The sequence below is a fragment of the Mugil cephalus genome, chromosome 3 (assembly GCF_022458985.1).
Source record: "Mugil cephalus isolate CIBA_MC_2020 chromosome 3, CIBA_Mcephalus_1.1, whole genome shotgun sequence".
Classification (NCBI taxonomy): Eukaryota; Metazoa; Chordata; class Actinopteri; order Mugiliformes; family Mugilidae; genus Mugil; species Mugil cephalus.
The window spans coordinates 26782245-26799360 of NC_061772.1; the positions used below are offsets into that span (position 1 = coordinate 26782245).

The 17116-nt window shown below is 39.8% G+C and overlaps 2 protein-coding genes across 2 annotated transcripts; one reads left to right on the forward strand and one right to left on the reverse strand.

Annotated features, from left to right (window-relative positions):
- Positions 1 to 910: 910 nt before the first annotated feature.
- On the reverse strand, positions 911 to 8593 carry ca7 (carbonic anhydrase VII). Its single transcript, XM_047580861.1, has 8 exons — positions 8262 to 8593; positions 7977 to 8084; positions 7156 to 7353; positions 5486 to 5604; positions 5089 to 5184; positions 4018 to 4080; positions 3765 to 3920; positions 911 to 2214 (listed from the first exon to the last, which is right to left on the reverse strand). Exons 2-8 carry the CDS (start codon positions 8011 to 8013, stop codon positions 2095 to 2097), a joined length of 789 nt encoding a protein of 262 aa, XP_047436817.1. The 5' UTR covers positions 8014 to 8084; positions 8262 to 8593; the 3' UTR covers positions 911 to 2094.
- Positions 8594 to 8721: 128 nt separating this feature from the next.
- Positions 8722 to 15691, forward strand: nae1 (nedd8 activating enzyme E1 subunit 1). Its single transcript, XM_047580855.1, has 20 exons — positions 8722 to 8851; positions 9250 to 9353; positions 9440 to 9500; positions 9604 to 9634; positions 9852 to 9923; positions 10030 to 10109; positions 10471 to 10580; positions 10702 to 10811; positions 10922 to 10984; positions 11081 to 11144; positions 11234 to 11325; positions 11410 to 11469; positions 11594 to 11727; positions 11806 to 11881; positions 12148 to 12187; positions 13104 to 13190; positions 13293 to 13385; positions 14858 to 14972; positions 15054 to 15103; positions 15195 to 15691. The coding sequence occupies exons 1-20, from the start codon at positions 8802 to 8804 to the stop codon at positions 15302 to 15304; spliced, it is 1602 nt and encodes a 533-aa protein (XP_047436811.1). The 5' UTR covers positions 8722 to 8801; the 3' UTR covers positions 15305 to 15691.
- The last annotated feature ends 1425 nt before the right edge of the window (positions 15692 to 17116 follow it).

A 17116-nucleotide genomic window follows, 5' to 3' on the forward strand; every position in this document is an offset into this window, starting at 1 on the left:
AAATAATTGACTGATCACAGTCCATGTTCCTTCGTTCTGTCTCCTCCAGGTGAAAACTTGGCTACTTATTACCTCAAACCCAGATCAGGGAAGAGAGAGTTTAAACATTTACTTGAATGACTTCACCTAAAAAAAAAAAAAACTAAATAAATAATAATAATAAATAAATATATATGTTGTTCACTTACTGGCCACTTTATTAGGTACACCTGCTCAATTGCTTGTTAACACAAATAGCTAATCAGCCAATCACATGGCTGCAAGTCAATGCATTTAGGCAGGTAGAGGTGACTAAGACAACTTGCTGAAGTGCAAACCGAGCATCAGAATGGAGGAGAAAGGGGATTTAAGTGACTTTGAACGTGGCTGGTGGTGGTGGTGTAATGGTGTGGGGGGTATTTTCTCCTTAGTACAAACTGAGCATGGTTTAAATGCCACAGCCTACCTGAGTATTGTTGCTGACCATGTCCATCCCTTTATGACCACAGTGTACCATCTTCTGACGGCTACTTCCAGCAGGATAATGCACCATGTCTCAAACTGGTTTATGGAACATGACAGTGAGTCCACTGTACTCCAATGACCTCCACAGTCACCAATTCAGGGCAGTTGACAAATATGCAACAACTGTGTGATGCCATCATGTCAATATGGATCAATCTCTGAGGAATGTTGAAAGTATGCCACCAGGAATTAAGACAGTTCTGACGACAAAAGGTGGTCCAACCTTTTAGGTGTAGCTAATAAACTGGTCAATGTGTTCAGTTTTATATTTTATTTTCAATTCTCTCATAAATAGTGCCTTTTGCACTATTTTATATATACTTTGTCTGCACTGAAAAGGAAAAGGTCTCCCATTTATATTGTATAATAACTATAAAAGGGCCCCATTAATGTGGGGAATAAAAAAAAAATGTCAAAGTTATTCAGAATTTTATTTCCTTCAGCAAACATGGCAAGAATTTTGAATGCATTACAAAAATATTCACACCACCCATAAATTACATTTTAACTGTTCTTCCACAAACACAAAACAACCCTAACTGACGCGTCACTCCTTATATGTGCGTGATTAAATAAAATCCCTGCCATACCACTGCATTAGCAAAATCCCAGTCCATCTAAACTAAGGACCAGCGTTAAACAAAGCTGCCATAACTCTCCCAAACGCAGCACCGAGCTCTCACTGAGGCATGTACATACGAGTCCGCGCATGTATTTTTAATTTTTTCAAGTTGTTGAGATCAGTGCAAACTCCAAACCAGCAAATATGACAGTATGAAAATATTTTGATTCAAAAACTAAATTCATTATTGCCTTGTTAGGGTTGCTGGTGTTGGATAAGTCCCGAATGATCACACTGTTAAGGGGTTATATATATATATATATATATATACACACACACACATATATCTCCGTCTCATGAGCTTTAAGGACCGGAGACCTTCATGCCCACAGTCATGGTCATCACAGGAGTTTAGCTAATGCAGCACTAATCTGACTCGAAGGGATCTATGGCCTCAAGGACGGGGAATCCACCAGCAATAGGCTGGATCAACGGGGGATCAATCAGATAAGCAAGGAGGCCAAGGCTTTGGATACAGGCTGCAGCGAGGAATGGTACCAGTCTGTAAACAGCAACAGGCTGCACTGGTGTATGGAGCAGTTATTGAAAGGGGTTTGCTGCTAACTATGGAGGCACCAATACATGCCCAGCATTTAAATCTTCAGCTCATGTTTACATCTTAGATTAACATACCACCTCAAAAAGCATACGGCAGTTTTATTATTTGACTTTTCATTCTTAAGCGCTGGCATTATTACAGTATATTGCTTCGTAAAATCCCTTTTATTTTCCCTAAATTATTCAAAATCTGATTCTTCTTGCTGCCATTGACATTTCTGACCAGTAGAGGGAAACATGCATCTCAAATAATCCGGCAGTGATGAGAATCTTTTTCCCACTCTTTTAGTACAAAAAAATACATTAGAAATCACAGGACAGGCTACGTGGAAGGGGAAAGTACAGTCGGATTAATGCGGTCACCGTCTAAAAAACAGATTTCATCATTTATGAGATCGGTTGAGGTCACGTTAATTGGAGGAACGCACTTTTCTGCCCTTGAGAGGCTGAGGAGGCCTGAAGTTGTTTTCCATGTGTGTCCTCTGATCCTCTTCCTCTCCGTTGAACAGAAGCATTCTGAACTTCCCCAGCTGCAGACAGAAAAAAAACAAAACCAAAACTCAGTGTTCATTTGTTTTGTGCACCACACAAAAAGGATGACTAGTATGATTTACATTAAATCCCCAAAAACAATAAAAATACATGACCTAATCTCCAAGGAGACATAGGAAATGCCTGTATCCAGCTTTGGTTGCACACTTTTGTTGATAATAGTTGATGTGCAGTCTCGTTTTATTTTAATTCATACAATATCCAAAAGATAGAACTGCTTTCACTTGTGTTTCAGCATTTTCCCCATAGCTCCATGTTTACCTCTATGCTGGGAAACAAAATAACTCAGTTATGTAAGGTCTTTGCCCTGCTACGTCTCCACGCAAGCATTTGTCAAAAGCCCTGTAACCATCCAGTCATTCATCAGGATAATCAGCTGGAGGGGATCAAAAGCTTCAGGCCCCCAGAGTCATAGTTTATGAGTCCAGTTGCTTAGCAGACACCTCACCCCCAGCTATGCTGCAGCTATTGGTTTACGGACGGATCGTTTTCATCCAAAGTGCCTCCGTCAGTAGAACCTCCTGATTCCTTGTGTACGGTCCTGGAGTTAAAAATGGGTAAACTACACAAGAAGAGATCAGCTAAGTGTGAGTATAATCCAGAGGATGGGAGCAGTCGCCACAGGGCAAACTGGAAGCCTCGTGCTCCAGACGTCCAATTCGACAGCTCAACTTGTCAACGGCTTGGGGTTGTCAAGCCCGAGCTTTGTTTAAATTCAGTGTCAAGAGCAGTGGATAAAGAGACGTTGAACCAAGCTGGAACCCCCGTGAATGACGCTCAGTCTTGTTTTGGTCTCCAGATATAGTCTCATACTTAGGGTAAAGGATATATTCTGCACAGAGGTGCACCCCAGCATCCCCCTCGACAGCTCAAAACTGGCATAGTAATCCGGGCAATGCTGAACTTTACAAATACAAAAAAAAAAAAACACCATGTGTCTGTAACTGTTATTCCATTATAACATTAAAAATCTAATTTACATTTTGAGCACTTGGGATGAAAGAATGTGGCTAAAATGAATGTGAGAAACCAATTGATATTACTGCAAGGTTGAACATCCAATATGTGCATTTAAATACGAATGCTGTTTAAAAATGGTGCATATTTGACAATTTATCATGAATGAGAGATGTTTTCTTGCATGCTCCCAATCCTGCAATTGTCCCCTTTTTTAAGCCGTAACCTATTGTATCCAATTGTACGTCGTCTATTGGAGAAAACAAAACATAGAGCCAGAAGAATTGCCCACCATCGGCTTGCAGCCAAGATATGAGAATATGGGTTAATGCCGTGTATGGGCGGCTGTGCCACATGACCCGGAATAAATGGCTGCTACAGACTGCAACACTGAGAGAGAAACCAGCCTCTTCCTCTATTGCAAATCAGAGAAATAGATTTTGCATAATATTCCTGATATACCTTATTTTAGGACCGGTTTTCTCATTTGCTGTGCAAAATTAGTGCCACTCCATTTCGCCTTCAGTGAATTAACATCGACGGGCTTAAGTTTTGAGGATGAATCACTCACCTGTTTTTCAGACACCACAATTGGATCCTTCAGGACGATCCAGATGACGCTCTCGTGAAGAGGGGGCGTGGTCAGTGAGCCCAGGTAGGTCCAGAAGTGGAGGCTGCTGGGTAGGAGGCACTTGGGGTTGAAGCCTTTGAAATCTGTGACGCTGCCCTGCGACAGGAGCCCCCCAAAAAAAATGCTTTTTAAAACGGCACTGCAATAACACCAAGAGCAGGTCATAAGCATCGTCATACAACGCAGCGCTCACCTTAAATTTCACCATGTAAAGAGCGTCTGTTATTATATGGAGCCATCTGTGGTCATCCCCCGTCTAATAGAACAGATATGAGAAAGTTGGAGAGAATGTAAACTTAGTGTACTTTGATTTCTTTAGAGTTGACACACAGATTAAACTTAACAGATGTATAAATAAAGTGGATCTTAAATATTTTGGCAACATTCAGGATTTTCTTCATAAAAATTACTCCAAGTAGAAGTCAAAGAGACCTCCTTGTGCTGCAATAACAATTAAACATTTACGGTAACTGCTGATCAGTCGTCTACAGCAGCTTGGAAGAATTTTAGCCCATTCCTCAAAACAAAACCGCTTAATTTTCAGAAACGTTGGTGGGTTTCTCCCACAACATTACTATTGGATTAAGGTCATAGCCATCTGAACACATTCATTTTGTTCTTTAACTATTCTTTTGTAAAACAACTTTGCTGTTTGTTTCTCTTCAGATTTAGCTCACAGAAAGACATCCATGAATATACTGGTACAAATCAGAATTCATTAGTGCATTTAAACCAAACAATTCTACTTTGGTCTCATTTGTCCATAAAACATTTTGACTTCTGTTTTTTTCCCCCACATGTTTAGCAAACTACAGATGTTCATAAATGTTCTTTTTGTTCTTTCCACTCTGCCATGCACACCATGGTTGTTCAGTGTAATCTGATGGTGAATTCATGAACATTAGCGAGTGTTAAGAGAAGCCTTTAGCCCCTCATGTAAAGCATCTTCCTTTTCGGAGTAATCTTTACTGGTTGTGACTAACTAGCAGGAGGGTTTATCTTAAATCTCCTCTATCTGTTCACAATAGTTTTTTAGAGATAGTTTTGTAACCTTTTTCCAGCCTGATGAGCAACAAAAAAAGCCCCTTTCTCCGAGGAGTCCAGAAAAAGACTGAGCAGAGACATAAGAGTGTGATACATTTAAGCTTTGACAAGCCTCATTTAACAGTGGCAATGTTTTCTCAAATGCAAAATAGAGAGAGGGGGGAAAAAATGGGCACAGGGGTATAAAACTGGAGGAGTGCACTTAAAAGAAACAACTTACATCCAAAAAGATGCCGAGGACTGCAAGGCCGTCGGGAGCTGTTGCCGCTTCCCCAAAACTCTTGTACTTGACGGCATTCCAGTGAACTAAATGAAGCTGGAGGCAAGGAATAGCAGGACAGGAAAATGGTCGGGAATCAAAACAGGCTTTAATAATTAAATCAGGCCATGCATGCTATGCATTATGGCCTTTTGATTTATTCATCATATCTCATGTTCTGTGATAATAGTTTTTCCATTTCATTTTGTAGAAAAACACGATGGATATGCTACTGTTGTTGGGATATGAATATAAAACAAAGGGCGTATAACCATGTATCACATATTCTGCATGTATAACATCCAAAAACGTTTTATTCCGCACTGATATATTAAAGCATTCGTGTCCAAACACTGACCTCGGAAGCGTAGGCGTGTCCTGCAACAGTGTGCTCAGAGCCATTGCACCCCTTTCCACCCCAGTGGAAGTGAAATTGTTTCAGTCTGTAGGGGTTGTCGAGCGGGCCTCCCTGGATCACTGTAGGAGATGGGAGATGTCAATAAATAAATAAATAAATAAATAAATAAAAGGGGGTTGGCATTCACACACACCAAGCTTTAGACAAATCTGCTTTCAAGCAAAGCCTGGTAGAGAACATCCTGTGTGCAGCATCATCCAAACTGCTTGGTAAACCCAAACCCCCAAACACAACACATGATGAGTCACCCTGATAGCGCCCATGAGTCTTTATTAAACTGCTCACTTTTAAAGCTGAGAAATGAACAGACAGGCTGCCTTACGTAGCACATGCAAACAGCTTGGAATCCCATGCAAAACAACATTTTAGTTTTGCGCAACTTCCTATTTACATCACTCGGTCACGAAATATCAATTTGAACTTTAGGTCATCGCATTCCATCTATTATCAGAATATTATTCAGGTTTGTGGTCTTTTTCGCCTATCACATCTGAGTCTTATTCATTGTGACGGTGCTGACATTGTTCTGCTAAACACGTCACACAAGTCAGTGTCAGATTAGCTTTGCGGGGCTGACACAAAGCCGCCTTGTCCCATATTTATAGCATGATAGATGGCCACACCTTTACACAAATCAGTTTCTACAGAACAAGTATGAGGTTTCAAATATATTTATACATTCTGCTAGATGTCAATGCAATGACTCGTATGCAACTCATAAATTACTCGTAATTATATTTAAATGCACATCCTGGACGTTCACCCTTACAGTAATGAAAGCACACTTTAACACGGTTAAAGGCAGTGATAACGCTGTAAATGATTAAGTTTAGAAAGATCTAGAGCTTTCTAATGATATATTACTTTGAGTTACCTGGAGAGTAATAACATAACCTTGTGTACATGTTTTTATTGTCCTCGCATTATCATCAGTGGATACAATCATGTTAACGAGTATGGCCAGGCTCATAAATGGCAAACAAATGGCAGATGTGTGCACCTCGTTTAAATTCTTAAGAAACGCTGAGAACACTGCACTAGTTTGCCTTACAAGTCCCTTCTCCCATCAATTATTTTCAGTGACAGACATTTGTTTGTCTTTGGAAACCGTCTGAGCCACAACAGCCCGCATTTCTGAGCTTATCATTCAAGTTAATGGCAGGGCATTTAGCATGGATCCACCCAGTAATAAAGACAAATATTGTCATAATAACCACTCGGACCACCTAAAGGTTATTATATTCCCTTGTCCAGCAGACAGATCCTCATGCAGTTAAATGACAACTTTTCCACGGCGTAATCAGAGGCGTATTTACAACCTTTGATTATGGTCAGTTACGCACACGGTTTGCACTTTCTAGAAATCTGTGTAATCCTCCGCCTTTTGAATTGAAGCGCATGTTTGCGGAGAGTAAACTTGTAGCACACATTCTCACTGCGCGTGACTGGATGCAGATATCAGAGTCAAACTGCTGATTATCTCTAAACTATGACCTCCATTTACAGGCAGTCAATACAGTCTCTACCAAGGCATTACTACCTTGTTAAAATAAAATAAAAAAATAAAAAACCTGCACTCTCAAACACAAATCAAGACCGGTTGGTCTCACCTGAACGATCATCCGAGTCATCAAACTCCACAACGACAGAGTGTCCATTGTTGGAGATGTTGAGTGAAGTACAGCGATCGTAGTTCAGGACAATTGGAGCCAGACTGTGGTCGTGCGAAGCTTCTTGGGGGACGATGTCAATCGGGGACTGTCGTTTTCCCTGAGCAACAGGGAAGTTTTCATGCCACACAGAAGGACCTAAATTCATGGAAAGTAAACAAAAACCAAGTGTTTATTTACACATAGTACTTCAGCTTCAAGAGCTAGAGATAATATTTTTATTATTATTAATTATTCTCTGTCACAGTCATCTGTCAAGAAAAGGAAAGCCCTTTTTTTTTTTTTTGCAAAACACTAAAATAGATTTTATATAATCTGTATCAAGAGGGACCATCCCACCACACCACAAGTCACTATTAAAACACTTTTTTTATATAGCCTTCTATCTAGTTAAGCAATTTTTAAATAAAATGAAAAAAAAAAAAAACATCATTAGGTATTAATATAATTCATTTAGCACTGCATCTTTGGAGCAATGAAGGCCAGTAAATGGAGCATGACACAAATAAAATTCACTGTTTTATTTAGTCAGGAGCTGAAGACTAAACAAGTGGGATGTCAGATTATGACAATAGCGGTCATCCCTTTAAGAGTGAGGCTAATCCCGCATTAAGAGCCATCTTTACGTTGCACGGTGCTCCTCTGGACAAAACGCAATACCCTAAGCAGGACGGAGGGGAAAAATTAAGTTAACTGCCTCCACGAATTCCTAAACACTCGGCATGTACCCTAGGGTATGGAGCAGCTTTATAATATCTTACCGTCCGTCTTCCCATATCCCCAGTGATTCCCCGTCATTGTGCGCGCTTTGTGGAGTCGAGTCGGACCAAACTGCCTGTGCTGCGCTCCCGTGCGCACATGAAGGGCAGCTATTGATGAAGTTTAAGTAGTGACCAAAGGGGAAGGGCAATTATCCATTTGTGGCCCGCCCCTTCACGCCCTCTCACACACATACAATATCAGACAGGTGTAATGAATAACATTGATTACTTTCCAAGGGGTGATATATGTCAGGCAACAAGTGAAGGATTCATTGTAAATCTTACCTGATGTCACCGGTGCAGATTATTTGGTTCCGACTCCAGTAGCCACAATATAGCCTACATAGCCTAATATCTCTTTTAATGTCAAATTATATTGTATTTATTATCTTCAGTCTTTCATGAGGCGTGCCATTACTTGCAAATTAGAAAATTTAAATAAAATAAATGTAACACCGGCGATGGGAAAAAATATATATCTCAAGCTAAATGCACGCGGAATGGCCATAATGAATAAATTACGTGAAGCCTGTAGTATATGAGAAAATCTCCCAAGACTAATTTCTATTCATTTCATATTCGGTGCAAAAGCGTTTTTTCTAATAGGTCTGTAAATTTTAATATCAGCCGATCGCGTTGACTCGGCCCAGTCACCCTACATCCCCGCTGAAGAAGCGTCACGATGATGGTTTTATTTATTTATTAATTTATTTTATTTTTAGTGTCGAAAGTGCGAGTGTGGGTGTCTTCGCGCGTGCGTATTTGTGTCGAATCTGACAAAGCGGAAGTAAAAAAATAAAACTGCGGAACTCATTGAAAGATACCATGGCTGCCACCAAAGCCTCCAAAGAACAAAAATACGACAGGCAGCTCAGGTAATAAATAAAGAAATAAACAAGCAAACACTTGTTTCTAAGTTAAATTACATTTATTTAGATGAGTGCTGTTAAAGGAAACGGCAGGCTAACGTTAGCTAGCGTTAGCTTGCCTAATAGTATAAACGAGCATCAGGGAGCTAACGCATTGCTACAGGGTTGATTAAATGAGTTGCTCTGATTATCTGTGGTCATCAGAGGTATTAGCTTATCTACCGACAAACACCACCCTGTCAGAATTTATACTGAGGGCGTTTGGTGGATATAAGGGGCGTAACAAAACATTAGGCATGTCATTCTTTCACTGTAGCTAGCTCTATTTACATTTTACAGCGGTTGAGGACGGATTGTATCACTAGATGGCAACACGTGTCTATGTTGTGTTGTGTGTTTTTTAGACTGTGGGGTGACCACGGACAAGAAGCGCTGGAGAATGCACATGTTTGTGTCATTAACGCCACAGCCACTGGAACAGAGATCCTGAAGAACCTGGTGCTGCCAGGTAAACAGACTCTATGGCGATGACAGAGCTGATCAAAACGTGCGTCTGGCTGAATCAACATCCTTTTTTTATTGATTTATTATCAGGCATTGGAGCATTCACTATAGTGGATGGACACACGGTGACTGGGGAAGATGTTGGAAACAAGTAAGACAGAGACTTTGTGATCAAGAGGATGTAAATGTAAAATAATATGCGTGCATTTTACTTAATTTTAGTTCCTTGTTGACATCTTGCTCTTGTCTTGCAGCTTTTTCCTTAGCAACAACAGCATTGGAAAGGTAGGTATTTCTGGAATAGATACTGTTATTTAAATTAAATGTATAATTTGTCATTGTTTGCGTTTCCTTTTTACTCACACACACATACAGTTTCTCATTTTTCCACCTGCTCTCTCTGCATCTCTCTCATTCACCGTGCTTGTTGTACTTTAATATTCTTTTTAAGAAGAAGACAGCGTATTAGCACATTCATCATATCTTGGATTTTCTGTTGCAGAACAGAGCACAAGCTGCCACTGAGCTTCTGCAAGAGCTCAACAGTGACGTGTCTGGAAACTTTGTGGAGGAGGTTAGTGTTGTTTAAGGTTTTTACTCAGTCGCACAGATGTTTTTGGAAATTAGTAAATGTATTAATCGGAATTGTTGTGTGTGTGTATCTTTTGTCACTCCTGCAGAGTCCAGACAAACTTCTGGACAATGATCCAGAGTTTTTCCACAGGTTTACCATAGTCATCGGTGTCCAGTTGCCAGAAAGGTATTATATATATTATGTTATTATATAGATGTAGAGGTTACCTTTGCTCTCAGATTTTATTGTAACAAAAACTTATTTGAGTATCTTAGCTACACTTTGTGCAGTTTTACATGGATTGAGCCTTTAGCAGCCTAGTCAGACTATTTATTTACTCATGCTGCACTAACTTCAAATTTTTAAACTAATTTTCTGCAGAAATTGTAGTTAGCAAGTCTCTATTTAGCTGCTTTACGTCCCCTTTGATTCATACAAATTGCAAACATCTTGTGCAGAACTTTTATCAAGATTAGCTTGATTTGTTACAATTTCATTGTCTGTCCAATTAACTTTTATTTTTTTCCCCCTCTCTCAAATTCAATAGCACATGTTTGAGGCTTGGCTCAGTTCTATGGAGTGCATCTGTACCTTTCCTAGTCTGTAAAACCTACGGCCTCATAGGCTACATGAGACTGGTGGTGCAGGAGCATACGGGTTAGTAGCAGTACAATAAAACACTTGCTATACACAATATACTCAAGAGTATTGACACGACGCTGTCTGCTTTTTTGGTAAATGCTTTTATAATCTCATATGTTCCCGTCTTTCTCTTCAGTGATTGAATCTCACCCAGACAATGCCTTGGAGGACCTGAGGTTAGACCAGCCTTTTTCAGAATTAAAGAATCACGTTAAATCCTACGACCTCGACAGAATGGACAAGAAGGTTTGTGCTTCATTTGCGTCGCCAACTCAGTGCTTTTAAATGATGCCAGTGTCACACAGTGGAACTACAGCAGCTGAACACACATCCTTTCTATGCTGTTTAATCTGCAGGATCACAGTCACACACCGTGGATCATCGTTGTAGCTAAATACCTGGAGAAATGGCTCAGTGAGGTGCAGTACATGTTTCTGTGACCTCTCTTGTTTGAAGACGTACGTCAAAAACTCTGTACATGTAGATAAGATGTGTCTCTGTGTCTGTTTTTGTAGCACAACGGCCAACCTCCAAAAAACTACAAGGAGAAAGAGGCTTTCAGGCAACTTATTCGTGAAGGTATCCGTGGCTCTGTAAATTGTAACTGGCTATACGTGACTTGGCTGTGCAACTTATCTGTGATATATTCTCCTTTTTCATTCTCTCAGCAATCATGAAGAATGAGAACGGTGTTCCAGAGGATGAGGAAAACTTTGAGGAGGCCATCAAGAATGTCAATACTGCTTTAAACCCGACCAAGGTGCCAGATCTCAAATACTCTTGGGAATCTTTGTTGTGCTCCACACTACAGTACATAGATCAAATATGTCGTGTTTTTTTGCAGATTCCTAGTGCTATTGAAGATCTCTTCAATAGTGAGCAGTGTGACAGCATCACATCACAGGTTAATCCAAAACCATTTGATTAAAAATGCACATTTTTATAGCATGGATTCAAAAGAACTATAACTTTAGATTTATTTATTTATATTAACTGAATAATATTGTTGTGTGTGTGTCTGTGTTTAGACTTCATCCTTCTGGGTGATGCTGCGAGCCGTCAAGGAGTTTGTTCACAACGAAGGAAACGGTAGCCTCCCCGTGCGGGGGACGATCCCGGACATGATCGCAGATTCTCAGAAGTTCATCAGCCTTCAAAACGTGTAAGTGGGGAACACGTGGGTGTCGATAACAGGACACGATTTGATGCTTTTGGGTGACATTTGTGTTTTTTATTACAGTTACAGGGAAAAGGCGATGCAGGATTCAGCAGCTGTTTCTAAGCATGTAGAATGTCTACTACAGTCTGTGGGAAAGGTATGTATTAAACCCATGTACTAGGAGTAACAGAGTGGTTAATTTAACCCCATGCTTTTTAACAAGTCTATAAAAATCTTAATATATTTGCAATGAGGAGTAGATGAAATGAATTCGCTGTATCATAGCAGCCTTTATTGTCTTCATTGTGGCAGCCATGATACGTTGTTGTACCTGATAAGATATTACTCTGAAATACTCAATAAGTTGCTAAAACATTTCATTTAAAATGAAAAAATTATGATGTTTACTTTTTTTCCCCGTAGCCACCTGAAAGCATCTTGGAGAAGGATATCAAACTGTTCTGTAAGCAGCCTGTTCTTTTGACTAACATATAATCTGTTATATTCAGTGAGAATCATCACATGCACATGTAGAAGCATTTATTTTATATTGAGATGAGTTTTCAGATATGATATTGTGCCTGTTAACATTGCTGTTCTTCAAATTTTGCAACATTAATGATAATTGTTATTCATAATCATTATTGAAATCATCACACATATAGTGTCACCACACTGACATAATTAGTAATGGCACCATCTGTTGTCATCATGCAGAAGTTAAGATTATAGATTGTATAAATATGGACAAGGTGTTGCCGCTTCCTTGCGTCGGCCAAACTGACGCTATTTTCTGGGAATACAGGCATTGCCATCTTCCGACTTTTGACTCAGTTGTGTTTTCATTTAATGAAAACTGACTGGTATAATCAGCACATCAACACTGATGTGCTGACTGGTAATATTGGAAATATTGGATTATATGCAGTACATGTTTTTAACTGGTAGTCGCCATTATGTCGCATCCCATTTCTATAGCATCAAATAACCAACTAAAACGAAACTTATCTAAAGAATTGACACTTGGACATACATCAACATTATATTAACTACATAAAATGACTGAAACCATCCTTAAAAAAAAAATATTTGACTTGTATTTTAGTGTTTAAGTTCAGCTCAAGTCCCATCCACTATCATGGAGGAGGTGGAGCTTATAACCTGTACTGCAGCCAGACACCAGGGGGAGCTCTACTTGCTTTAGCTCCTTCACTGTGCAGGAGCAGCAGTTCATATTTATACAATCTATGATTGAGATGTGCAATGCTGTCACTGTGTGCTGTTTGTGGACGTAAGACAACTCTTAAAGAGTGCAGCGTGATCTGTGTGACTGTTGCTGCTGTCGGTTTGCTCCTAACTGCATTTGTCTCTGCGTTTAGGTAAGAATGCATCTTTTCTGCGAGTGGTGCGCTGCAGGTCTCTGGCTGATGAATACAGCGTGGATTCAGTAAATAAAGATGAAATCAGTAAGTTGGACATTCATTTTCTTTGAGTTCTCTGTATCACTGTATTTTCTTCTGGAAGGTTTAAAGCATATTCACCTGTTAACGAGAGCGATGCCTTCACAGCCTCGTGCATGGATAATCCAGACAGCGAGATGGTCTTTTACCTCATGCTTCGTGCTGTTGATCGCTTCTATCAACAGCACTCGCGCTACCCAGGTACAACAATACAACAATTTGTTTTTTTGTGGTCGTTGTCAAACCTTCCCAGTTTTAACAGGGTCAGATCGTAAGAGTATCACTCATCTTATTAGTAGATACACCTATTTAACACCAAACTTAGACTGAAAAGCATTGCCTGGACTGATGTGTTTCTTGAAAAAGAATAATACTGTTTGATCTATATTAAACTCGGCCTAGTGCTATTGATAAATATACATTATCATCATCATCATTTTGAATTCAATATTCAGCTATTCAAATAATACACAGGTTCAGATATTCATTTATTTTTTATTCCAAACATGTGCAACAGTAGGGTGGTATGCAGCTACATACCTAACTGGTATATGTATAAATAATTGAAGGTTAAAGAAAATAATTGCCATGTTTTAACGTAGCTAAATACACGGACAGTGAATCACCAAAACATTTTGGCCTCAGTTGGCTGATGGGAGCGTGATGCTGCTTCTCTTCTGCTAATATTGCAACGTGCGTCTGGGATTTCACCCGGGGACTGAATAGGCTCTCTGCCACTTACGAGGAACCTGTCAGAGTCGGTGTGTAATATGCAGCCTCGTGATTGGCTCAGCAGCGATGGGGGCGGGGCCTCCTGTGTACAGGGAGATTGACAGGTGTAGCACTGTGTGAAACGTTGTGCTGTTGAGATAGCTCCTTTATCTCTGAATGAGTGATGTGCTGACTGAAAGATAACGTCTTCTGCCTCCATTTATCCCTTTACTAAAATATGTGACAGTGTATTTAAAGAGGAAATGTCGTGGACCCCTTGTTGAATACTCCAGTACAGGCCAGAAGTTTGGAAGCAAGATTTAATTTGTACATACAAGCTCATAGTTTCATTGGTATAACTTTGCAACAAAATAAACATGATTCTTATATAAAGAGTAACTTATCAGAAGATATTTTTACTATAATTTTTCTTTCTTTTTAGTAACATCCTCTTGCTTTAACAACAACATGGCACATACGAGGCATTCGTTCCATTAAGGGATATTTGTATGAAGACTCTGAAAACCCAAAGAGTTAAAGTGAACAATGCAAACTGTGATTTGTTTTTGTTTTTTTGTTTTTTTATACTTTTGCACTGAAGTTGTGACTCTTGCAAATCTTCTCAACCCTAAAACTAAGCCCTTCTTTTCTTTTGCTGACATTTATTCAGCAATGGTCTGTAAATGTAAAGTGAGGAAAAATAGTGCATATCAATAAAAGCAAAGTGTGATCATGCAGCAAAAACATCCCAAAATACATAGAACTTATGCTGTTTTTTAAGAAAAGCACTGAGAACAGAAACTTGAAGTTGCTTCCAGATGCTCTGATGATACAAACAGCTGCAGGAATATTTATAGAAAACCATCCAAGATATCACACAGACATGGAAGTTCTGTCATTTAGCGCTCTATGTTACCATAATGCATAAATGCATATTATAAATATCCTGTATTTCCTGTCAGGAGTCTATAACTACCAGGTGGAGGATGACATCAGCAAACTGAAGCTGTGCGTGAACAGCCTCCTGCAGGAGTACAGCCTCAACGTCAACATCAAGGACGACTATATCCACGAGTTGTAAGTCCCGGTCACTGCTGGATTCACTGTAGTTGGTTAAGACTTATTTGAAAGTAATTATTAATTATCTCCCTCCTGCAGCTGTAGATATGGAGCAGCAGAACCGCACACAGTTTCTGCGTTTTTGGGAGGTAAGGTTTCAGTTTTGATCCCTGTTTTCTTCACACACACATGCATCACATCGGCCTGAAACAACTTTTTGTTTTTTTATTTTTTTTTTAGGATCGGCTGCTCAAGAGGCCATTAAGATCATCAGCCACCAGTTTGTACCCTTTAACAACACTTTCATTTACAACGCTATGTCACAGACCTCGGCCACGTTGCAGTTGTGAATACAGTTTCTGCTCTTGTAACGGAGAAACACCGCAAGGATGAACTGCAGCCATTGAATTGCACTCACATTTGAAAAGAGGGATGAAAGATTGCCAATTTTTTTTGTCACATTTGAAGTGCTTCTCTGAACTTGGTAGATTACATTTTGTTAGAATCTCAAAAGTTCTTGTAGGGAAAGAAATCAAGATGGCACCGATTAAGGATTTCCTCTTTAAACTGTTGTTTCTGTGCTGAAAAGACAAGCTAATGTAGTATTTTCATCTGTCAAAACTATTTATGGATGATAAATTACGGCGTAGCAGCACTTTGTATATTTTTTTTTGTTTTTGGGGAGGAGGCTGTTGTTGTGTCTGCGACGAGCTAAATAAAAACATGTGTGTAACTCATTTGTTGCTATAAAACGTTTGCTTACTTGAATCATCTTTTTTTTTATGTCGGAGGAGAGGTTGACACATCCAGAACACATATTATATGCAGAGCAGAGGGGGGAAAACACGGACGTGCACGGTTTCACCTCCTTCCCGTGACAGTCGGGGTAAACATTTTGGACCTGTGAACAGTTGCAACAAGGATTACACAGTCATTTATCCTGAGTAAATCTTTGAGGACAAGCATGTGAGCTTCCTGAGAGGCCTGTAATGTGACTTCGCCTCTGGCGGGCGCCGCATGCGACCCAGCAGCCCGAGATCAGTTTTATCAGGAGTTCATGACTTTATTTTATTTGTACACTAGAGGGCGCTCTCTCGTGTTTTACCACTGTGGTGGTCAAATCCTTTTCCTTTTCCTCTCTGTGGGCAAGAGACAGACATTTGACGTAATCATCTGCAGGATGTTAACAAGCAACTTGTTTAGTGTTAACTATTCACCACTGTGTTGTTTCTTAGTAACACTCTCTGTCATGAAATGGTAGAAGAAGTAAATGTCTAGTAGAGCTATTTAAGGTACTCAAAACACGACGCAGACAAAGGAAAAACTTGATACATACACCGACCAGGCATAACATCATGACCACCTTCCTAATCTTGTATAGGTCTCCCTTTGTGCTTCCAAAACTGTTCAGGAGAATGTCCTGGCTGTTGCCATCAAGGTTAGTGTCATTGCTACAGGGTGAGAGTTCCTGGTCTGGTCTAGGTGGGTGCTACATGTCTGAATAACATCCACATGAATGCTAGGTCCATGGTCAGTGTTATTTACTATCTTGTCAGTGGTCATAATGTTATGGCTGATTGGTGTAAGTCCTAAATATTAATCTTAAAGTCTCAAATATACTAACTAAGACCAGATCAGTTTCATATTTTTATCTACATTCAAAGGTTCAAAGACGGCCTTTCTGATTTATGACCTTCCGTCCTGGTCTGGTCTAAGTCGGTGCTACATGTCTAAGTAACATCTACAAGAATGAATGTCGGGTCCAAAAGTTTCACAGCAGCACATTCACTGTGTTTACAAGCACAGCTTAATGGAGCTATGCTCAAAATTCAACTTTCTGAATGTGGTCCTTGTCCCAGTTTACAGGAAATGGAGAAAATCTAATAACTGACGGGAACATGTCCTCCTCCTCCACACTAGGGGGCGATATGTGTCAACTCAGCAGGTTAATACGGCCCCCTTTATGGTTGACCTGTTACGTCATATAATAAACAACTCATGTTATTTCAAACAATAACATGATGGATAATAGTTCAACTTTTTTAAATCTCATACATAATGTGTGTGCACTACTTCTGGTGCAGATAAGATGGCGCTATCCCTCAGGTGGTTCTCGTTCTTCTTCTGCAACCGGCGGTTGTGCAGAGTGTGCACACGTGTTG